At 44.3% G+C, this 22,674-nt stretch overlaps 1 protein-coding gene across 1 annotated transcript in view; it reads left to right on the forward strand.

Moving 5' to 3' along the window:
* gatm (glycine amidinotransferase (L-arginine:glycine amidinotransferase)) overlaps positions 1-21,140 on the forward strand; it is a 50,231-nt gene extending 29,091 nt beyond the window's left edge. The window contains exons 5-9 of the mRNA XM_060852832.1: positions 4,579-4,716; positions 5,069-5,233; positions 8,393-8,456; positions 13,094-13,210; positions 16,865-21,140. Coding sequence (XP_060708815.1) covers positions 4,579-4,716; positions 5,069-5,233; positions 8,393-8,456; positions 13,094-13,210; positions 16,865-16,977 — 597 coding nt within the window. The 3' untranslated portion in view covers positions 16,978-21,140. The remainder of the gene's footprint in view (positions 1-4,578; positions 4,717-5,068; positions 5,234-8,392; positions 8,457-13,093; positions 13,211-16,864) is intronic.
* Positions 21,141-22,674: the final 1,534 nt, after the last annotated feature.

Here is a 22,674-nt window from a genome sequence, read left to right on the forward strand (position 1 = left end):
GGTAGGAATAACGTGATCAGGGATAGCCAGCATGGTTTTGTGAAGGGCAGGTCGTGCCTCACAAACCTTATTGAGTTCTTTGAGAAGGTGACCAAGGAAGTGGATGAGGGTAAAGCAGTAGATGTTGTGTATATGGATTTTAGTAAGGCGTTCGATAAGGTTCCCCATGGTAGGCTAATGCTAAAACTTCGGAGGTATGGCATTGAGGATACATTAGAGGTTTGGATTAGGAATTGGCTGGCTGGAAGGAGACAGAGGGTAGTAGTTGATGGATTATGTTCATCTTGGAGCGCAGTTACTAGCGGTGTACCACAAGGATCTGTTTTGGGACCATTGCTTTTTGTTATCTTTATAAATGATCTAGAGGAAGGACTTGAAAGCTGGGTAAGCAAGTTTGCGGATGACACAAAAGTCGGTGGAGTTGTGGATAGTGAGGAAGGAAGTGGTAGGTTACAGCGGGATATAGATAAGTTGCAGAGCTGGGCGGAAATGTGGCAAATGGAATTCAATGTAGCTAAGTGCGAAGTCGTTCACTTTGGTAGGAATAACAAGATGATGGATTACTGGGCTAATGGTAGGCTACTTGGTAGTGTGGATGAGCAGAGGGATCTTGGTGTCCATGTACACAGATCTCTGAAAGTTGCCACCCAGGTAAATAGTGCTGTGAGGAAGGCATATGGTGTACTGGGCTTTATTGGCAGAGGAATTGAGTTCCGGAGTCCTGAGGTCATGTTGCAGTTGTATAAGACTCTGGTGCGGCCTCATCTGGAGTATTGTGTGCAGTTTTGGTCGCCATACTATAGGAAGGATGTGGAAGCTTTAGAACGAGTGCAGAGGAGGTTTACCAGGATGTTGCCTGGAATGGTAGGAAAATCTTATGAGGAAAGGCTGAGGCACTTGGGGCTGTTCTCATTGGAGAAGAGAAGGTTTAGGGGAGATCTGATAGAAGTGTATAAGATGATTAGGGGTTTAGATAGGGTAGATACTAAGAACCTTTTACCGCTAATGGAGTCAGGTGTTACTAGGGGACATAGCTTTAAATTAAGGGGTGGTAGGTATAGGACAGATGTTAGGGGTAGATTCTTCACACAGCGGGTTGTGAGTTCATGGAATGCCCTGCCCGTATCAGTGGTGAACTCTCCTTCTTTATGGTCATTTAAGCGGGCATTGGATAGGCATTTGGAAGTTATTGGGCTAGTATAGGTTAGGTAGGATTCGGTCGGCGCAACATCGAGGGCCGAAGGGCCTGTACTGCGCTGTATCCTTCTATGTTCTATGTTCTATGTTCTATGTCTCTAGCTGCCCCGGAACTGTGTGGCTCACCATTTCAGAGGAATCAGTTACACTGTAGTGTGTCTGCAGTCGCACATAGCCTAGATCAAATAGGGACAGCTATTTCTGGGTAATTATATCTCCCAACCTCACAGAGGGAGGCAGTTCTAACTCCCGCTTGTCTGCTAATTCCTACAGCTTGGCCTTAATCACATTTTGCAAAACCCCCAAAGTCACTTCTTCCACCCCCAGAAAACTCTTGGTGACTAAAGGAGCAATTCCTATCCCAAACCGTGTTTAAACCAAACAAATTCAACACCCAGAACAAAAGACACCAACACCTCCCAGTCACTGCCTTCAAGTCCAACAATCTTAATCCCAATTTAAAACTATAGAACATCCTCTGGGTGCTCCGGTTTCCTCCCACAGTCCAAAGATGTGCAGGTCAGGTAAATTGGCCAGGCTAAATTGTCCATAGTGTTGGGTGCATTAGTCAGGGGTGAATGTAGGGAAATGGGTCTGGGTGGGTTACTCTTTGGAGGGGCGGTGTGACCAAAGGGCCGAAGGGCCTGTTTCCACACTGTAGAGAATCTAATCTAATGTAAACAAAAACCTGCAAAGAGCCCCCAATCTGTTATGGCCCAGGCCAGACCCCTCAAAACATTTCAAGAAGGTAGCCCAAACCCTAACTTTGCTAGTTGTTTTTAAGCCGGTGTAAAGTGGATATTTCAGGAGAAATGCCGTTGGTCAAACTACTTAGTTTCAAACAAAACAATTTATTTACAAGATTACTGAATGCAGCACAAACAACAGAAGACAGAATAACATAACCTCTCCAAAAACCCAACAGATGATCCCAACTTATTGACGCTGTTCCAACTACAAGCAACAATCCCCATAAACAGCCCTTGGCACAAAAGGTAAAATGAAACACAGGATCTTACAGGATAGATGTCAGAAAGAGAGTACCAGCCGCGACCTACTTCTTTGGATCCAGCAGCTTCAAAACACTAATGCTAAAAACCAAACCAAACTGGAGAAAGCTGAGCTGAGAGAACTGGCCACTCCCCTTTTCATTGTACAAGTGCTTTTTTAAAACTTAAAAGCCTTCTGCTTGAGCAAGTATATGTTAGGTATAATCAAACTAGCCCTAAAACCTGTCAACCCCAGACTTTTCGGAGTTAGGGTCTTTTATGACCTCTCTGAAAAAGAAACCAAGGACGCTATAACGTTGTTAAAGGAGCAGCATGGTCACACATCCCTCAGCTGTTTGGCAAATCTGATCAAGGTCCTATTGGACTATCAGGTAACCTCTGTCACTGAATACTATACCACCAATTTTAATATCGTCTGCAAACTTACAAATGATACCTCCTCTGTTTATCATCCAAATCATTAATATAAATGATGAAAAGCACTGGCTCCAGTCTGAAAAGCAACCCTCCACCACCACCACCCTCAGCCTTTTACCTTTGAGCTAGTTCTGTATCCAAATAGCTGGTCCTCTCTATATTCCGTACGATCTAACCTTGCTAACCAATTACAATGGGTAGTACAAAGTTCTTCATTTCCGTATAAAGAAATAATACATTTTAAATTGAATGCAGGAGCAGAGGCACCTGAGTGTTTATGTGCGTAAATAATTGAATGAGGCAGAACAGGTTGAAGTTGTGATTAATAATGTTATGAAGTGGAGGTCGACCCCACCCCCACCCCCCACCGAGAACCAACACCAAAACCCCCAAAGAGGAGCACCTCGCCCTATAATCTGTAAACAGAGGGTGAAACATGGTGTAACCTGCTTTTCAGCAACTTCCAGTGATTAAATAAAATAAATCCCTGGCATTCAACGTTAAAATCAATAAGTAGCAATTTATTTATCCAACTCTTACAGTGAACAAACTAATTAAAATATTAACAAACCAAATAAATGCCTTCTAATTACTAACTATTCCTGAATAAAACAAGATTCTAATAATACAGTGTTCCAATAAATGTAAGTCTCACTCATATAAAGAAAAACAGAATTTAGTCTCTCAAAATTGCAGCCAGGTTGTGTGTCTTCCAGAATGTTCTGTGTCTTCTCCATTGCGTCTTCTGTCAGGAATGCCTCCTTCATCATTGGTACCATTGTTATTTAGATGGTGCTTTCACTAAGACCTAGATGAGGCTGTGGGAGGCAGCGACTCTCTCTTGAGAGCTTAGGGCCATTAGCTCTGGTGGATGGCAGCTAGCTCTGGGGTCCAACTGTCCCTTTTTTTATCTCTGTGATGATATATCAATATTTCCTACAATAAGATTGGTCCTATGTTCACAAAACTTCCAAATTTAAATTTAATAGGGTTTTTGTATCTAAATTCCTGGTTCAAACTAATTGGCTAAATTCAAAAACCTGTTATAAAAACTGCTTCTTGACCTGCTAACTTATGGCCATTTCAGTACAAAGGTTTCAGTTTGAGTGCTTTCTGTGTAGTTACAAACTCAAGTTACTGCTCACAGACATCCATTTTAAATCACTACGAACAGAAAAAGCACATGAATTTTAAAGGAACCATGCAATGCCTTCCCCATTTTGCAAATTTACAATCATCAGATTATAAATTCCTGTCTCCCAATCTACAATTACTCTACACAACTATGCAACAATAAAGATAGAGCATGACTGGCCTTTGTATTTGGGACATAGAGCGCCAAAGCAGGGAGGTTATGTTAACTTTATTAACTGTTTTGACCTCAGTTGGAGTATTCTGTCCAGTATTGGACACTGGTCTTCAGGAATGATGTTAATATGTTAGACAGAGTGCAGAAGAGATTCACAAAATGGTTCCAGAGATGAGGGACGTCAGGTACACAGATGGCTTGGAGATATCTGGAATCTTTCCTGGGACAAGTGGAGTTGAGAGTAGATTTGATAGAGAATGGGATCCCTGTAGAGAGTGTATATGAGGAAACTGTTCCATTTATTGGAAAGATGGAGAACCAAAGGGCACAAATTTAAAGTAATTAACAAAAGAAACTATGGTGACTGGAGAAAATTCTTATCATCCAGTTGTTAGAAAATGGTACAGACTGTTGGAAAGTTGATAAAGCAGCTTGCTTCCAGACATTCAAGAGGGAATTGGTTTCTTATCTGGAACAAAGAGAATGTGGTGGGTGCTGGGGTCAGGGATTCTTCCATCAGGGAGACAGGATTGACTTGGTGGACTAAATGGTCTGTTTTTAAGTTGTAATCATTCAGTGTCTCACTGAAAGTTATTTTTATTACATTGTGATCTTGGATCTAAAGGAAACACCTTGCTGTTCCAGACTTACCCCATCCACTCGGTGGAGGACAGAAACAAACTTGCAGGTGAAGGGAAGTTTGTAACCACTGAATTTGAACCGTGTTTTGATGCTGCCGATTTTATGAGAGCTGGGAGAGATATATTTGTACAAAGGAGTCAGGTACGTGCTTTGCTTCCCTCAGATAATGCCTTTTTTCTACCTCAGCTGGGAGCTGTTCCCAGTCCAAGGCCAGTTGCTGTTTTCTGAAATAAAAACAGAATTTGTCGGAGAAACTCAGCAGAGACTCCTGTGTGTATTCTGACTGGTCTCAAAATATTAATTGTGTTTCTCTCTCCACAGATGCTGCCAGATGCTGAGTATCACCAACAATTTATATTTTTCAGACCTCCAGCATCTGCAGTTCTTTGTTTTCATTCTATTCCAATCTGTTAAAGTGAGCCGAATCCAGGCTCTTTAATTACCACAAACCCAAGCTCAGGTCCTGTGCCATGGCTTTGTTTTCATCCTGCAGGTGACTAATTTTCTGGGAATCGAGTGGATGCGGAGACACCTTGAACCAACCTACAGAGTTCACACACTTTCCTTCAAGGATCCGAACCCCATGCACATTGATGCAACCTTCAATATCATTGGGCCTGGCTTAGTGTTGGCGAATCCAGACCGTCCCTGTCACCAGGTGAGGCTATTGAGAAGCACCCCAATGTTTTACTTCTGCCAAATTCAGGACTCCAGTGCTGAGTTTTAGTTCTGGTGAAGGATTGAGAGAAATGGTCTCAGTGTAATCCTACCTGATAGTTCACAATGTTAGCTTTTTAACAGAATAGATGCATTTACAATTGAAGCTGAGAAGTTGTCCCAGAGACTTCCTGCTTTGTCTATCTCACTGTATGGTCAGTCTCCTGAGTCTATTGAGGTCAGGAACTGCTTTCCAGATCCCACAGTCTCCTCCCCTGCTCCCCAACATGAATAAACCAACATCCCCATCCTGCCCTCTACAATGCAAGATTTGTAATTGCCCGTTCAGCTTGCAAGCGTTAGGGAATGGAATTTGTTGGAAATGCTCAACAGAAGAGGCTGCTTCTGGAGAGAGGGAGGGTTAAAGTTTCAGGGATGGCACCTTTTGCAGTTCGGAAGGGACATCTGAAACAGGAATTGTATGATTCCTCAGATACTGTCAGAGCTACAGTACTTCCAGCACCTTCTTCAGATTTCTGGTGTCTGCTGGATTTAGACTTTTTCATCCTGAATGTTGAAGCAGAATTCCCAAAAGATCCAACCCCGGTACCATTGGGAGAGGACACGGCAGAAGAGATACAGCTCTCAATGAGTGTCTCACTAGGCCTTGAGGTTTTACAGCACTCTGTCCCCCAGGCCCTGACATTTTACAGCACTCTGTCCCCCCGGGCCCTGAGGTTTTACAGCACTCTGTCCCCCCGGGCCCTGAGGTTTTACAGCACTCTGTCCCTGGGCCCTGAGGTTTTACAGCACTCTGTCCCCCCAGGGCCTGAGGTTTTACAGCACTCTGTCCCTGGGCCCTGAGGTTTTACAGCACTCTGTCCCCCCAAGGCCCTGAGGTTTTACAGCACTCTGTCCCTGGGCCCTGAGGTTTTACAGCACTCTGTCCCTGGGCCCTGAGGTTTTACAGCACTCTGTCCCTGAGCCCTGAGGTTTTACAGCACTCTGTCCCCCCAGGGCCCTGAGGTTTTACAGCACTCTGTCCCCCCAGGCCCTGAGGTTTTACAGCACTCTGTCCCTGGGCCCTGAGGTTTTACAGCACTCTGTCCCCCCAGGCCCTGAGGTTTTACAGCACTCTGTCCCTGGGCCCTGAGGTTTTACAGCACTCTGTCCCCCCGGGCCCTGAGGTTTTACAGCACTCTGTCCCCCCGGGCCCTGAGGTTTTACAGCACTCTGTCCCCCCGGGCCCTGAGGTTTTACAGCACTCTGTCCCTGGGCCCTGAGGTTTTACAGCACTCTGTCCCCCCAGGGCCTGAGGTTTTACAGCACTCTGTCCCTGGGCCCTGAGGTTTTACAGCACTCTGTCCCCCCGGGCCCTGAGGTTTTACAGCACTCTGTCCCTGGGCCCTGAGGTTTTACAGCACTCTGTCCCCCCAGGGCCTGAGGTTTTACAGCACTCTGTCCCTGGGCCCTGAGGTTTTACAGCACTCTGTCCCCCCAAGGCCCTGAGGTTTTACAGCACTCTGTCCCTGGGCCCTGAGGTTTTACAGCACTCTGTCCCTGGGCCCTGAGGTTTTACAGCACTCTGTCCCTGAGCCCTGAGGTTTTACAGCACTCTGTCCCCCCAGGGCCCTGAGGTTTTACAGCACTCTGTCCCTGGGCCCTGAGGTTTTACAGCACTCTGTCCCCCCGGGCCCTGAGGTTTTACAGCACTCTGTCCCCCCGGGCCCTGAGGTTTTACAGCACTCTGTCCCCCCGGGCCCTGAGGTTTTACAGCACTCTGTCCCTGGGCCCTGAGGTTTTACAGCACTCTGTCCCTGAGCCCTGAGGTTTTACAGCACTCTGTCCCCCCAGGGCCCTGAGGTTTTACAGCACTCTGTCCCCCCAGGCCCTGAGGTTTTACAGCACTCTGTCCCTGAGCCCTGAGGTTTTACAGCACTCTGTCCCCCCAGGGCCCTGAGGTTTTACAGCACTCTGTCCCCCCAGGCCCTGAGGTTTTACAGCACTCTGTCCCTGGGCCCTGAGGTTTTACAGCACTCTGTCCCCCCAGGCCCTGAGGTTTTACAGCACTCTGTCCCTGGGCCCTGAGGTTTTACAGCACTCTGTCCCCCCAGGCCCTGAGGTTTTACAGCACTCTGTCCCTGGGCCCTGAGGTTTTACAGCACTCTGTCCCCCCGGGCCCTGAGGTTTTACAGCACTCTGTCCCCCCAGGCCCTGAGGTTTTACAGCACTCTGTCCCTGAGCCCTGAGGTTTTACAGCACTCTGTCCCCCCAGGGCCCTGAGGTTTTACAGCACTCTGTCCCCCCAGGCCCTGAGGTTTTACAGCACTCTGTCCCTGAGCCCTGAGGTTTTACAGCACTCTGTCCCCCCAGGGCCCTGAGGTTTTACAGCACTCTGTCCCCCCAGGCCCTGAGGTTTTACAGCACTCTGTCCCTGGGCCCTGAGGTTTTACAGCACTCTGTCCCCCCGGCCCTGAGGTTTTACAGCACTCTGTCCCTGGGCCCTGAGGTTTTACAGCACTCTGTCCCCCCAGGCCCTGAGGTTTTACAGCACTCTGTCCCTGGGCCCTGAGGTTTTACAGCACTCTGTCCCCCCGGGCCCTGAGGTTTTACAGCACTCTGTCCCCCCAGGCCCTGAGGTTTTACAGCACTCTGTCCCCCCAGGCCCTGAGGTTTTACAGCACTCTGTCCCTGGGCCCTGAGGTTTTACAGCACTCTGTCCCTGGGCCCTGAGGTTTTACAGCACTCTGTCCCTGAGCCCTGAGGTTTTACAGCACTCTGTCCCCCCGGGCCCTGAGGTTTTACAGCACTCTGTCCCTGGGCCCTGAGGTTTTACAGCACTCTGTCCCCCCAAGGCCCTGAGGTTTTACAGCACTCTGTCCCCCCACCCCCACTCCCGGCGCTGTGAGGCAGCATTGCTAACCACTGAGCCACCATGCTGCCCATTTCTTTGTAGCTCTGATTAGATCGTCAAAAGTTCTGCTGGAGACTGCTGACTGGTCTTTCATTTTATATCAATAATAAACATCGAGGAATGTTTGAGGGGCAGCCGACATACATCCCAATATCAGTCTGTACCTTCATAGAGACGTACTGGGAGAAGGCTGGCAGTTGATCATGGGCATAACCAGGAGCTGTCTCTGTTCCTTTTTCCCTGCAGATCGAGATTTTCAAGAAAGCTGGTTGGACAATCGTTTACCCACCGACTCCTCTCATCCCTGACGGTAAACGCAAACGGTCTTCTGTAATCAACCCTGGAGCAAAAAACACCAGCATCACACCGTACTGATGGACTGACGGACTGACGGACTGACTGACGGACTGATGGACTGACGGACTGACTGACGGACTGACTGACGGACTGACTGACTGACGGACTGACTGACGGACGGACTGACGGACTGACTGACGGACTGACGGACTGACTGACTGACTGACGGACTGACTGACGGACTGACTGACTGACTAACTAATGTGGTGAGGTCATGTTGCCTTAACAAATTACTTTGGGACAGCTGGCTTCACTCATTGTGATGTGGAACACTGCAGTCACCTCTCTGTGAGTGTATTCCCGATGTCATTTACCCAAAATTGCCAAAATGCGTTTGAGAAGGTGATGGCAAGACATCTTCCTGAAGCATTGAAGACCACACAGTATTTTTTACTCTCAGGGCTGGTTGTTGTCGGGGGGAGGGATTCATTCATTTGTGGGACTTGGGCGTTGCTGGCTGGTCAGCATTGAAAGCTCATTCTTATTAGCCTTTGAGAAGGTGGTGGTAAGGCGCCTTCTTGAACAGCTGCAGTCCACTTGCTGTGGGTTGATCCACAATGCCGGTAGGAAGGGAATTCCAGGATTTTGACCCAACGACTGTGAAGGAACGCCAGTATACTCCCAAGTCAGGGTGGTGAGTGGCTTGGTGGGGAACTGGCAGGTGGTGGTATTCCCAAGTACCTGCTGCCTTTGTACTTCTAGATGGAAGTGGTTGTGGGTTTGGAAGGTGCTGTCTGAGGATCTTTAGTGAATTTCTGCAGTGCATCTTGTAGATAGTACACACTGCTGCTACTGAGTGCTGGTGATAGAGGGATTGAATGTTTATAGATGTGGTGCCAATTAAATGGGTTGCTTTGTCCTGGATGGTCATAGAGTCATAGAGTTGTACAGCACGGAAACAAACCCTTCGGTCCAACCTGTCCACCCCGACCAGATATCCCAACCTAGTCTAGTCCCACCTGCCAGCACCCGGCCCATATCCCTCTAAACCCTTCCTATTCATATACCCATCCAAATGCCTTTTAAATATTACAATTGTACCAGCCTCCACCACTTCCTCTGGCAGCTCATTCCATACACGCACCACCCTCTGCATGAAAACATTGCCCCTTAGGTCTCTTTTATATCTTTCCCCTCTCACTCTAAACCTATGCCCTCTAGTTCTGGACTCCCTGACCCCAGGGAAAAGACTTTGTCTATTTACCCTATCCATGCGCCTCATAATTTTGTAAACCTCTAGAAGGTCACCCATCAGCCTCCGACGCTCCAGGGAAAACAGCCCCAGCCTGTTCAGCCTCTCCCTACAGCTCAAATCCTCCAACCCTGGCAACATCCTTGTAAATCCTTTCTGGACCCTTTCAAGTTTCACAACATCTTTCCGATAGGAAGGAGACCAGAATTGCACGCAATATTTCAACACCGGCCTAACCAATGTCCTGTACAGCCACAACATGACCTCCCAACTCCTGTACTCAATACTCTGACCAATAAAGGAAAGCATACCAAACGCCTTCTTCACTATCCTATCTACCTGCAACTCCACTTTCAAGGAGCTATGAACCTGCACTCCAAGGTCTCTTTGTTCAGCAACACTCCCTAGGACCTTACCATGAAGTGTATAAGTCCTGCTAAGATTTGCTTTCCCAAAATGCAGCACTCGCATTTATCTGAATTAAACTCCATCTGCCACTTCTCAGCCCATCGGCCCATCTGGTCCAGATCCTGTTGTAATCTGAGGTAACTCTCTTCGCTGTCCACTACACCTTCAATTTTGGTGTCATCTGCAAACTTACTAACTGTACCTCTTATGCTCACATCCAAATCATTTATGCAAATGACAAAAAGTAGAGGACCCAGCACCAATCCTTGTGGCACTCCACTGGTCACAGGCCTCCAGTCTGAAAAACAACCCTCCACCACCACCCTCTGTCTTCTACCATTGTGCCAGTTCTGTATCCAAATGGCTGGTTCTCCCTGTATTCCATGAGATCTAACCTTGCTAATCAGTCTCTCATGGGGAACCTTGTCGAACGCCTTACTGAAGTCCATATAGATCACATCCACTGCTCTGCCCTAATTAATCCTCTTTGTTACTTCATCAAAAAACTCAATCAAGTTTGTGAGACATGAATTCCCACGCACAAAACCATGTTGACTATCCCTAATCTGTCCTTGCCTTTCCAAATGCATGAGGAGAAAGTGAGGACTGCAGATGCTGGGAGATCAGAGCTGAAAATCTGTTGCTGGAAAAGCGCAGCAGGTCAGGCAGCATCCAAGGAGCAGAAGAATCGACGTTTCGGGCATAAGCCCTTCTTCACGTATGAGGAAAGCCACTCCGGCCTATCACCCTCACCTTGACCTCCTTCCGCCTGTCACATCTCCAACGCCCCTCCCCCAAGTCCCTCCTCCCTACCTTTTATCTTAGCCTGCTGGACCACCCCCACCCCGATCCAAATACATGTACATCCTGTCCCTCAGGATTCCCTCCAACAACTTGCCCACCACCGTCTTCAGGCTCATTGGTCTATAGTTCCCTGGCTTGTCCTTACCACCCTTCTTAAACAGTAGAACCACGTTAGCCTCCAGCCTTCTGGCACCTCACCTGTGACTATCGATGATAGAAATATCTCAGCAAGGGGCCCAGCAATCAATCCTCTAGTTTCCCACAGAGTTCTAGGGTACACCTGATCAGGTCCTGGATGGTGTCATGCTTCTTAAGTTTTGTTGGAGTTGCATCCATCCAGGCAAGTGGGGAGTATTCTGTCACACTCTTGACTTGTGCCTTGTAGATGGTGAATAGACTTTGGGGTGTCAGGAAGTGAGTTACTTGCCACAGTATCCCTAGTGTCTGACCTGCTCTTGTAGCAAATGTGTTTATGTGGTGAGTCTAGTTGTGTTTCTGGTCAATGGTAACCCCAAGGATGTTGACAGTGGGGGATTCAGTGATGGTAATACTATTGAATGTCAAGGGGCAGTGGTTAGGATGTCTCTTATTGGTGACAGTCATTGTCTAGCATTTGTGTGGCGCAAATGTTACTTGCCACTGTTGGCCCAAGGCTGGATATTGCCCAGATTGTGTTGCATTTAAGATTGGACTGCTTCAGTATCTGAGGAGTCAGAAAAGGTGCTGACCACTGTACAATCATTGACAAACATCCTCACTTCTGACCTATGACAGAGGGAAGGTTATTGATAAAACAGCTGAAGATTGTTGGGCCTAGGACACTACCGTGAGGGACTCCTACAGAGATGTCCTGGAGCTAAGATGACTGACCCTCCACAATCATCTTCCTTTGCAACATTGATGGTGCTGTGATACAGTTCCAGGTGAGGGTGTTGTGTGGCCCAGAGAGGTACTTGCTGGTGATGGCCTTCCAGTGTATATAATGCATGGTAGAGGCGGGTAGTTACAGGTTTGCAAAGTGCTGTTCATGGAGCTTTGGTGAGTTATTGCAATACGTCTTGCATTTGTTGTACATTGCTCTCATTATAGTGAAGGTGAATGTTTGTGGATGTGGTGCCAATCAAACCAGGCTGTTTTGTCCTGGATGGTGTTAGGCTTCTTGAGTGTATTGGAGGTGCACCATCTAAGCAAGGGGGGAGTATTCCATCACACGTGTTGTCAGAGCCCATAGCCATTTCTTGGTATCACATGGAGTGAATTGAATCAGCTGAAGACTGGCATCTGTGATCCAGGCTGTTCTAGAGAGCACCAAGATGGATCAGAAGAGAAGGTGTGATTTAATTGAGTGATTGAGAAGGGTCGAAGGGCCAAGTGACCTATTCCTGCTCCTGTAAGTTTCCCATCACATGGCCACTGCCACTGGAAGGTATTGTTTGGTGGTGAGTGGGGGGACCAATCAGCAGAAGTTAAGGTTGTGTACAAAGGAGAGATGGATGAATTTAAAGAGTTATGGCTATGTCCATTAGGCAAAAATATTATTACTTTCTTCATTTTTAATGAAGCTTTCTGATAGTTGTCATTCTGAATTAGTCTAGGAGAATTCACCTTTCCAGTCAGATGCAGGTGGAAAGGAATGAGTGCAGAGTGAGACTATGATCATTTTGAACAGGAGGTGAGAAATTGATTTTCCAACTAGCGGACTGCTGCACTTTGAGATAAGCTGTCAATCAGGAGAGAGGACTAGGGGCTGGAATCGGATTTAAAACTCAGAAAAAGTTACAGAGAACATGCCCCTATTTTTTAAAAAAAGTTAGAAATTTCTTAAAGGTCAATTTATCTGGTCAGTTTATCAAATACATCTGTAACATTGTCCAAGAGGACAGATTGGTATAAACCCATGGTTTGAAGAGATTGTGATAATTCTATCTCCTGTTTCTCCACAGATGGTAGGTATAGGACAGATGTTAGGGGTAGATTCTTTACTCAGCGAGTCGTGAGTTCATGGAATGCCCTACCAGTAGCAGTGGTGGACTCTCCCTCTTTATGGGCATTTAAACGGGCATTGGATAGGCATATGGAGGGTAGTGGGCTAGTGTAGGTTAGGTGGGCTTGGATCGGCGTAACATCGAGAGCCGAAGGGCCTGTTCTACGCTGTATTTTTCTATGTTCTATGTTCTATGTTCTAGATCATCCTATGTGGATGTCTTCCAAATGGATATCGATGAACGTTCTGATGTTGGATGAGAAGAGAGTGATGGTTGAAAGGGAAGAGACAACAATTCAAAAGATGTTTGAGAAACTAGGTAGTTTATGAATCACAATGACTTATATTTCTTCGATTATAACACACTGCCATCAGCTGCACTGTTTTGACTAAGGAACTTTCTGCATTGCTGTCAGTATCAGGAACACTAAATCTCCTTCACTGACTTCTGGAAAATTGGTATTTTTGAACTATTGATGATTTTACATTGCCACATTTTCCAACCTGTTTGCAGAATCCTGTGCCACATTGCCTGGCACACTGTCATGGGTAGAGGAGTTAGTGTGCTAACCTAACTTTACTCAGTGTGATTACAGCCTGCAGCTCACCCTTATTAATACTTCTCATTTCATGTGCATTCAGAACATGAGCTTGGGTCATTGTACTCCAACTCAATCAGACATGTTGCTCTTTTCTACTGTTGTTAGACCAACTGACTGTGATCATTAACCTTTCTTTTCTTGGATAGTGCTAACTCAAACTAATGCTTTTTTTACTTGATGATTGTTAAACGATAAGAAAGTTCACAAGAAAATGCTGAATATTGGGAACAATCCACAGGCAATCTAGCGTAAGAGAGAGTGACAATACGTGAAACGTGGTTAAAAATCAAACATTATTTTTAATTTTTAAAATTACTACTTATTATTAATTTTGAATAAACTAAAACTAGTATCAACATTGATAACCATGAAACTATTGCACTATCATGAAAACCCATCGAGTTTGCTAATGTTCACTAAGGAAGAAAATTTGCTGTTCCTGGGTTTCCAGACCCAAAGCTCTGACTCCGACTGAGCCTCTGAAATGGTTGAGCAAACGACATAATTAAAATATGGCTCACACCTTCTCAGGGAATTAGGGATGAACAGTAATTACTGTCCTTGATAGTGATGTCCAAATCCTGTGAATACATTTTAAAAAAAGGTAGTCCAATACTTCACAAAGTTCTAGAAACATAGAAAAAAATGTCAAAAATAAGAGAAGGCAAATCAAGCCACTCCACAATCCAACTCGATCATGCCTGGTTCTTGTTTTGAATTATACTCAGTTTCTTGGCCTCCACAGATTTCTTTGGTAGGGAATTCATCCGAGGGAAGAAACTTCTCCACATCCTTGTCCAAAATGTATCCTGAGTCTGTGACTGCCCCCACCAGGGAAACATCATCCTTGCACCCAGTCTGTCCAACCCTGTTAGAATTTTGTTTGATTCAATAAGATCCCTTCTCATTCTTCTAAACTCGAGGAAATCCAGCTCCAATCGACCCAACCGCTTCTCATCCACCAGCCCAGAATTCACTCTGCTGAAACTTCATCGCACTCCTTCTATGGCAAGTATGTCTTTTCATAGGTTAAGGAGACCAAAGCTGCAAGTAGTACTCTGAATGTGGTCTCACCGAGGCCTTGTACAGCTGCAGTAAGATTTCCTTGCTCAAACTCTCTTGCAAAGAAAGGCCAGCACGCCATTCTCCCCTCACTGCTTTCTCCTGCAGACTTGCTTTCAATGTCTGGTACATAAGGGCAACCAACTTCCAACATTCCCCAATCTATCACCAATCAAACAATACTCTGCCATTCTGATCTTCCAAAACAAGTGAACAACTTAACACTTATCCACTCACTCAATAAAATCACCCAGAAATCCTACTTCCTCGTCATCACTCACAATTCTAATTTTATGTCATCAGTAAACTTGGAAATATTATACTTGATTGCCTTATCCAAATTGTTGATTGTGTTTTTCTGAAAAAATCCAAAACTCAATTTTTGACCTTCCTCATCAATTCAATTTCTTTTAATTTCTTTAATTCACTTTTAAAGAAAATAATCCTTCTGTGTTAAAGCCTGGGAATCTATCTTGAGTATTGTTATCATTCAATTCAATCGATGAGATTGCACGATGCACTGAGCTCTGGCTGAAACTAACTGCCTTTAGTCGTGATGTGGAGAAGCTGGTGTTGGACTGGGGTGTACAAAGTGACAAATCGCACAACACCAGGTTATAGTCTAACAGGTTTATTTGGAAGCACTAGCTTTCGGAGCACAGCTCCTTCATCAGATGGTTGTGCAGTGCACAAGTTTACAGTGTGATGTAACTGAAATTAGAATGACCATGTTAGTTTCACTTCTTTCGTATGTAAATCACAAAACTTTTTATAACAGTTCCATTCTTAGGTTAACTATAACAATTGGTGTCAGTGCAGATAAGATGTTGAGATGTTGACGGTGTTAGCCCCCTGTGTTCCCTGTCTGATTCTAATCTAAAAAGTGAGTTAACAGAGTCTTAAAACAAGTTTTGTGACTTACATATGAAAAACGTGAAACTATCACGGTCATTCTAACAGATGGGAGACTTAACAATCAAAGTATTTTTCACTGTGTAATTTCAGTTACATCACACTGTAAACTTTTGCTATAAATTCTGTGTCTTACAATGTTATACTCCACAACCACCTGATGAAGGAGTGTCGCTCCGAAAGCTAGTGTGCTTCCAATTAAATTTTAACTTTGCCTTTAGTCAGTTAGCTAATCAGACTCATCTCTCCTTCCAGAAAAAACAATTTGAGTCAGGAATTGAATGGCCACATGAATGTTAAGACTACAGTATGATGAACATAAATCAAGCTGATTTTAGTTACTCCGTTTTATGAAGGGTTGAGGGGTGGGTCTGGGTGGGATGCTCTTCAGAGGGTCAGTGTGGACTCGATGGGCTAAATGGCCTGCTTGTATACTGTAGGGATTCAATGGTATCTTCCTTAATGTCTGTTCTGTAAGTGTATTTGTTATTTTTACAGTTAAAGGTTCACTTTTCAAATGGCTTAGTGTTTTTTGAAACCTCATCTAAATTATAATCTTACAAATTCTTTACAAATTTATCTTGTTGAATGTTAAGTTCTTGATGTCCTCTTAAAAGGATTTACATTAAATTTTACCAGGACTGCAGGGTGGAGTGAGCATTGATGTGATTGGAAACATGAAAATTTAATCATTTTTCATTTGAAAGGAGCAAGATAGATTCAGCAATGTGTTTGTTGAAAAATTTCACCTCATCACCACTCCTGGAGTAGAATTAGGCTCAATGTTGGGAACATTGGCATCATTCGGTGTGATTCTCCACTGTTCACCCATATATTTCACAGCTGGTGTGTTCAGGGTTGTTGCACCCTCTCTGCCTTTGACTAACCTGCTACCTGACTTCGGGACACAACCAGTAATGCAGACAGTAACTTTAATCTGAGGCCCAGCTGCTGTACTCAGTGAACAAGGTGCAAAAGATTTGACATTCTCGAGTCTTAATGTGCTAACGTGAGGACTCCTTCCTTGCCTGCTTATTTAATCAATTCACATTGCCTCTGGGAGCTCTTTGTCTTTTCTTTTGGGATTCTTAATCAAGGCTCTGGTTATTTGTTATTTTTCTGCTTTTGGAATTACCTTGGTGCCAGAACTTGCCCAATGATTGCTTACCGATCTCCATATGAGTGCGTCAGGCCCTGTTACTGTGTCCCTGCTTCCCAAGCTCCCACCTACCAGCTCATACCATTGAAGCAATGGGTCCTGTCCTCATGGATCTTCAGATTTTGGTGTGAGAATTACAGCTCAGTGAATCATATTACTGCTGTTGTAAGGCCACATTAGGGTTATCAGGTAACTAGGCTACTATTAACTCAATGTTTTTCTTGTTTTCCTTCTCCAGGAATTGCAACAATTAAAGTCGCCATCCGCCATGCAAATTCATTGGGGGGAGGCTTCCATTGCTGGACATGTGACATTCGTCGCCATGGCACTCTCCAATCATATTTTGACTGAGTATTGTAGGGGATCATGTCATTAATAATTAAAACGCTATTGAAAAATTGATCTTTATTTCAGGGGCCTGGAATACAAAGAGATGAAAATTTTGTTTGTTAAATACGGTGTTCTGGCAAAATAGGTTTCATAGACTAGACTTATATTTACTTAATGGTAGAAGATAAACATTAATTAAGGTGATTAATAAAATTGAAGGATGTGATAGAGCAGATGGAGTAAAATTCTGCTTGGGGGAATCTTAAACATGTGAATTATTTCAAACTTTGAGCTCAGCCATTGGGGGTAATGCCAGCAAAAACTCCACACAAAGGGGTTGGGGTTTAGACTGACACAGCACCAAGGCCATTTGCTCCATTGTGCCTATGTCTAATATTTGTAAGAACAAGACAGTTCCTCACTCCCATGCTTTTCCTCCACTACCCTGACCATTATGTCTTTCAAATATTTATCAATTCCTTTGGGAGATCTGTTGCTGAATATCCTTCCTCTGCATTTTATAGACGATATGCTGGAGATGAAAACAACTCTCTCTGGAAAGTCTTCTTCCTCAATTCACCTCTGGGTTTTTTGCCACCTGTGTTAAATGTATTCTCTTAAATTACTAATCCTTCTGCAGTGTCTGTAGTTTCTCCTCTCTCTCATCTGAAGTCTGTTATCCCAGGACCCATTCTAATAAAACTCCATTGCTTTCTCCCCAAGACCTCAAACTCCTTCCTAAATTGTGGAATTATACACAATAAATCAGCCATTTGCTTTTGTATTTCATGCCTCTATGAATAAAGCCAATGATCCCATACACTTATGCCACAATCTCTCAATTTGTCTTATTATCATCAAATTTGCTGTTAATATACTTCCCAGCTTTGTTTGTTCCTCCACCCCCTTTAAAATTATAACCTTTTAATAATATTGCCTTTTACCATTCTTTCTACTGTAACTAATCATATCGATCGGTTGTTGAAATTAAATGCTCCCCCAGAAAAGATGGATATGGAGAAATTGTTGGTAGTCAAGGTTAGTAACTGATCTAACATAATATCAGAACAAGTTTAAAGGCTGGAATGGCCTCTTCATTTCCCTCTGATAACTGGAATTGGGCCTGAACACCAACACAAGCTGGTGAATCACTTTGGTCAAGCACATGCATGAACTCTAGGTTTATTTTGAAGAATGCTTTTTTGCTTAAAGCTTCCTTTCATCATTTATTCTTCCTTTCAGAGAACGTGTTAAAATTCCCTTGTGATCTACAACAGAGGTCCTCTGGCTAGCTTCCAAACATTTCCTCTTCTTCTAATGAGACTGGCATTGCAACTTCCCCTGTGAAAGTCAGCAGTTGTTTCAGGGAATTGACAGGCTATACCTGCTCTTCCCTTCACACATGACATTCTCATTACTGGAAATTTGGTTAGTTACTACACTGGATCATTTTATATTTTTTGTTAAATTGACAGGAATTTTATTAAGGACCATATTTGTATTTGATGTTTGAATTGGCAATTGTACAAAACCCATATAAAAACAAAATGTCTCTTGTCTCAATTTGACGGCCAAATCAAGGCAAATGATTTGCCAAATTCTGTAAATGTTGGCACACCGTGCCAGCTGGTGCTCAAATCACATCTCTTTCTGGACAATGACTGGGCAAATCTGTGTAATTGCTGCTTTACAATGACATCTCAGCGCTTGGCTGAAGATCACAGGATGATTGCTAATACTTTGCATAATATTCAATCAGCCAAATGTGGGATTCCTTTTTGTGAAGCCGTTTTAAAAGTTAACGAGTCTTTTGAATACGAATACAATAATTTCTGTCCTCAACTATTTTGTTTTAGGTCTCAAAATGTTCCTTCTAGGTTTTGTTTGAATGCTGGAGTCAGTTGAACCCTGGAACCTGGTTGCCGTACTGTCCCTCAAACACTGCCAGCAACTAACAGTTGTGCTGTAGTTTTCTGTTTAGAAATCATTTAAAAAAGATGGTATTCACAGATTTAAAGCTGTTTACTTCAGGGATTTTACTGTTGTAAACTGATCCTTGGATCAGACAGCAGAAGAATAGAGACGGCTTTAAAAACACTAGTCCATGGGAGGGTGCTGCAATCTGACTGTTTGGAAAGTGCTTGCTATTCAGGAACTGGAGTTAACCCTTCCTTAACAAAAACATAATTTGGAGATACCAGTGTTGGACTGGGGTGGGCAAAGTTAAAAATCACAAGACACCAAGTTATAGTCCAAAAGGTTTATTTGGAAGCACTTGCTTTCGAGGCACTGCGTCGTCTTCAGGTAGTTGTGGAACAGAACCATAAGACATGGAATTTATAGCAAAAGGGTTACAGTGTCATGGAGCTGTAATGATCTATTAAACAGATTTAGATTAAGGCTTTCATCTTTTACAATGGGATATGCTGGTTTCGATTCTTCAATATATAAATCCTAGAACTTCTTTTAAGTTATATTCTCAAGATAGCTTCAGCTTTTCTAAGAATAGGTGCCATCTCAGCTCAGACAATGCATTAAAGGTGTGAGGTTAAAGTCTGTCTGTGTCCCAATGTTGAGTCAGACTGGTTCTATTTGTAAAGTGGGATTTACAGAATCTTAAATGGATTTATGCAGTTTGTGAGCAAAATAAAATGTAATTCTACAAATACAAATTCACCCCACAAACTTACGTGTGTGTGCGTGTGTGTGTGTGTGTGAGAGAGACAGAGAGAGAGATGGAATGTAAGTCTGTGAGAGGGTGTGTGCGTGGGTGAGAGTGTGGCAGGAGTACGTATGTACACATGAGAGAAAGCTGATGTATGAGAGAGTGTGTGAATATGTAGATGTTTGTGTGTGTGTGTTGAGAGAGTGAATAGTGCAGTGGGATCACCTGTAGTGTGACATGAACCCAAGGTCCCAGTTGAGGCCATTCCAATGGGTACTGAACTTGGCTATCAGCCTCTGCTCAGTCAGTTCGCAATGTTGCCTGTCCTGAAGTCCGCCTTGGAGGCTGGTCACCCGAAGATCTGAGGCTGAATGTCCTCAACCGCTGAAAAGTTCCTGACTGAGAGGGAACACTCTTGCCTGGTGATTGTTGTATGGTGTCCATTCATCCCCGTTGTCATAGCCTCTGCTTGGTCTCCCAATGTACCATGCCTCAGGGCATCCTTGCCTGCAGCGAATGCGATAGACAATGTTGGCTGAATCACATGAGTACCTGCTGTGTACACGGTGGGTGGTGTCCTCACGTGTAATGGCGGTAGCCATGTTGACACTCTGACGTGTCTCGCAGTGGTTCTCTTGCCAGGGTTGTATGATGTTGTGGTCAGTATTGTCCTGAAGGCTGGGCAGTTTGCTGTGAACAATGGTCTGTTTGAGGTTTGGTGGTTGTTTTCAGGTGAGAAGTGGAGGTGTGGGGAAGGTCTTAGTGAGGTGCCCATCCTCATTGATAATGTGTTACAGGTTGCAAAGAACATGGCACAGTTTTTTGTAACCTTTTGTTATAAATTCTGTCTCTTGTGGTCCTGATGAAGAGGCAGTATCTTGAAAGCTAATGCTTCCAAATAAACCTGTTGAACTATTACCTGATGCTGTGTGATTTTTAACTTTAACAAAAACAGGAGGTGTTGGAAAAGCTCTGCAGGTCTGGCAGCATCTGTGGAGAGAAATCAAATTCAATGTTTCGGGTCCAATGACCCTTTCTCAGGATACGTAAGCATTTCTTTGCCCACTTTTGCTGGTAGGGGTTTTGCATTTTTTTGGTCCTCTTGAATTTTGCTGTTGGAACATTTTCATATATAGAAAGGAGCCAGTCCCAGAGACTGATTTGACACCCACTTCTTGGGACTAACTTCCGTTAGTGGAAGTTGGGAATTCTGTTCTTGAAGCAGACATAACCACAACACCCTGGTCTGAATCCCAGATGACCCCCCTCCCTCCTGGTAATCTTCATAGGCCACTCTTTCCTCGGAACTGTGCGATAGGATTTAGCAGCTCAATAGCAAACACTATTTCTTTCCATTAAAAAAAGATGACTGTGTTGAAAATTTGATCCTCTCAGTAAAGATGAGGTTTAGTATGCAATAATTCAATGGTTTGTTCGTATTTTTCTGCAATATGTTATGAAGATTGTAAGTGATTTTTAGTTCATTTGTTATTCTCAATAAAAGCTTAATTGCATCTTCTTTCCGGTGTTGAGTTTAAATTGTTTGAATGGATTGAAGTTCGGCTTTGTGTTTGAGAGTCAAATGTTTACACAAGTTCTGTGGCGTGGTGAATTTGGTGGGAATTCAATTTGAATGTGACCAGTGGAGTGCCACAGGATCAGTGCTGGGTCCACTACTTTTTGTCATTTACATAAATGATTTGGATGTGAACGGAGGAGTTATAGTTAGTAACTTTGCCGATAACGCCAAAATTGGAATGTAGTGGACAGCAAAGAAGGTTACCTCAGATTATAGTGGGATCTTGACCAGATGGGCCAGTGGGCTGAGGAGTGGCAGATGGAGTTTAATTCAGGTAAATGTATTTTGGAAAAGCAAATCAAAGCAGGACTTATACACTTAATGGTAAGACCCTAGAGAGTGATGCTGAACAAAGAGACCTTGGAGTGCAGGTTCATAGCTCCTTGAAAGTAGGATTGCAGATAGATAGGATAGTGAAGAAGGTGTTTGGTATGCTTTCCTTTATTGGTCAGAATATTAAATATAGGAGTTGGGAGGTCACGTTGTGGCTGTACAGGACATTGGTTAGGCCACTGTTGGAAAACTGCACGCAATTCTGGTCTGCCTCCAATCGAAAGGATGTTGTGATACTTGAAAGGGTTCAGAAAAGATTTAATAGGATGTTGTCAGGGTTGGAGGATTTGAGTTATAAAGAGAGGATGAATAGGCTGGGGCTATTTATCCTGGAGTGTTGGAGGCTGAGGTGTGACCTTATAGAGGTTTATAAAATCATGAGGGGCATGGATAGGATAAATAGACAAGGTCTTTGCCCTGGGGTGGAGAGTCCAGATCTAGAGGACATAGGTTTGGCTGAGAGGGGAAAGATACAAAAGGGACCTAAGGGGCAGAGGGTGGTACGTGTAAGAAATGAGCTGCCAGAGGAAGTGGTGGAGGCTGGTACAATTGCAACATTTAAAAGACATCTGGACGGCTATATGAAAGGAAGGATTTAGAGGGAAATGGGCCAAGTGCTGGCAAATGGCACTAGTTTAGGTTAGGATATCTGGTTGGCATGGATGATTTGGAGCAAAGGGTCTGTTTTTGTGCTGTACATTTCTCTGGCTCTCTGACCGCAGCCAGCCAGTGTGAGAGCGGGACCTGAATGCCATTCATGTCCCCTCCCTGGCAGCTCAGTTCCAAGGACCGGGCAATGGATTCCCTCTGTCTCCTGAACAGAGCGGTTACTCGGGGCAATGGCCAGACCCCTGTTCCCTCGTACACTTGACCCATCATCCTGCACAGTGTGTCTGGGGAATGAACTCGCCTTTGAAAGCCACAATTGACTCCAATACACCACTGAGCCCATTCCAGATGTTAATCAACCACTGCACACAATTGTCTTCATGACCCCATAATTTTTTTCTGTCATAGAATCCCTACAGTGGGGAAGCAGGTATTTCAAGTCCACACCAACCTTCTCAAGAGTATCCCACCTAAACCCACCCCAACCATGCATTTCCAATGGCCAATCCACCTAACCTGCACATCTTTGGAC

Source organism: Hemiscyllium ocellatum, chromosome 39, assembly GCF_020745735.1.
Source record: "Hemiscyllium ocellatum isolate sHemOce1 chromosome 39, sHemOce1.pat.X.cur, whole genome shotgun sequence".
Taxonomy (NCBI): domain Eukaryota; kingdom Metazoa; phylum Chordata; class Chondrichthyes; order Orectolobiformes; family Hemiscylliidae; genus Hemiscyllium; species Hemiscyllium ocellatum.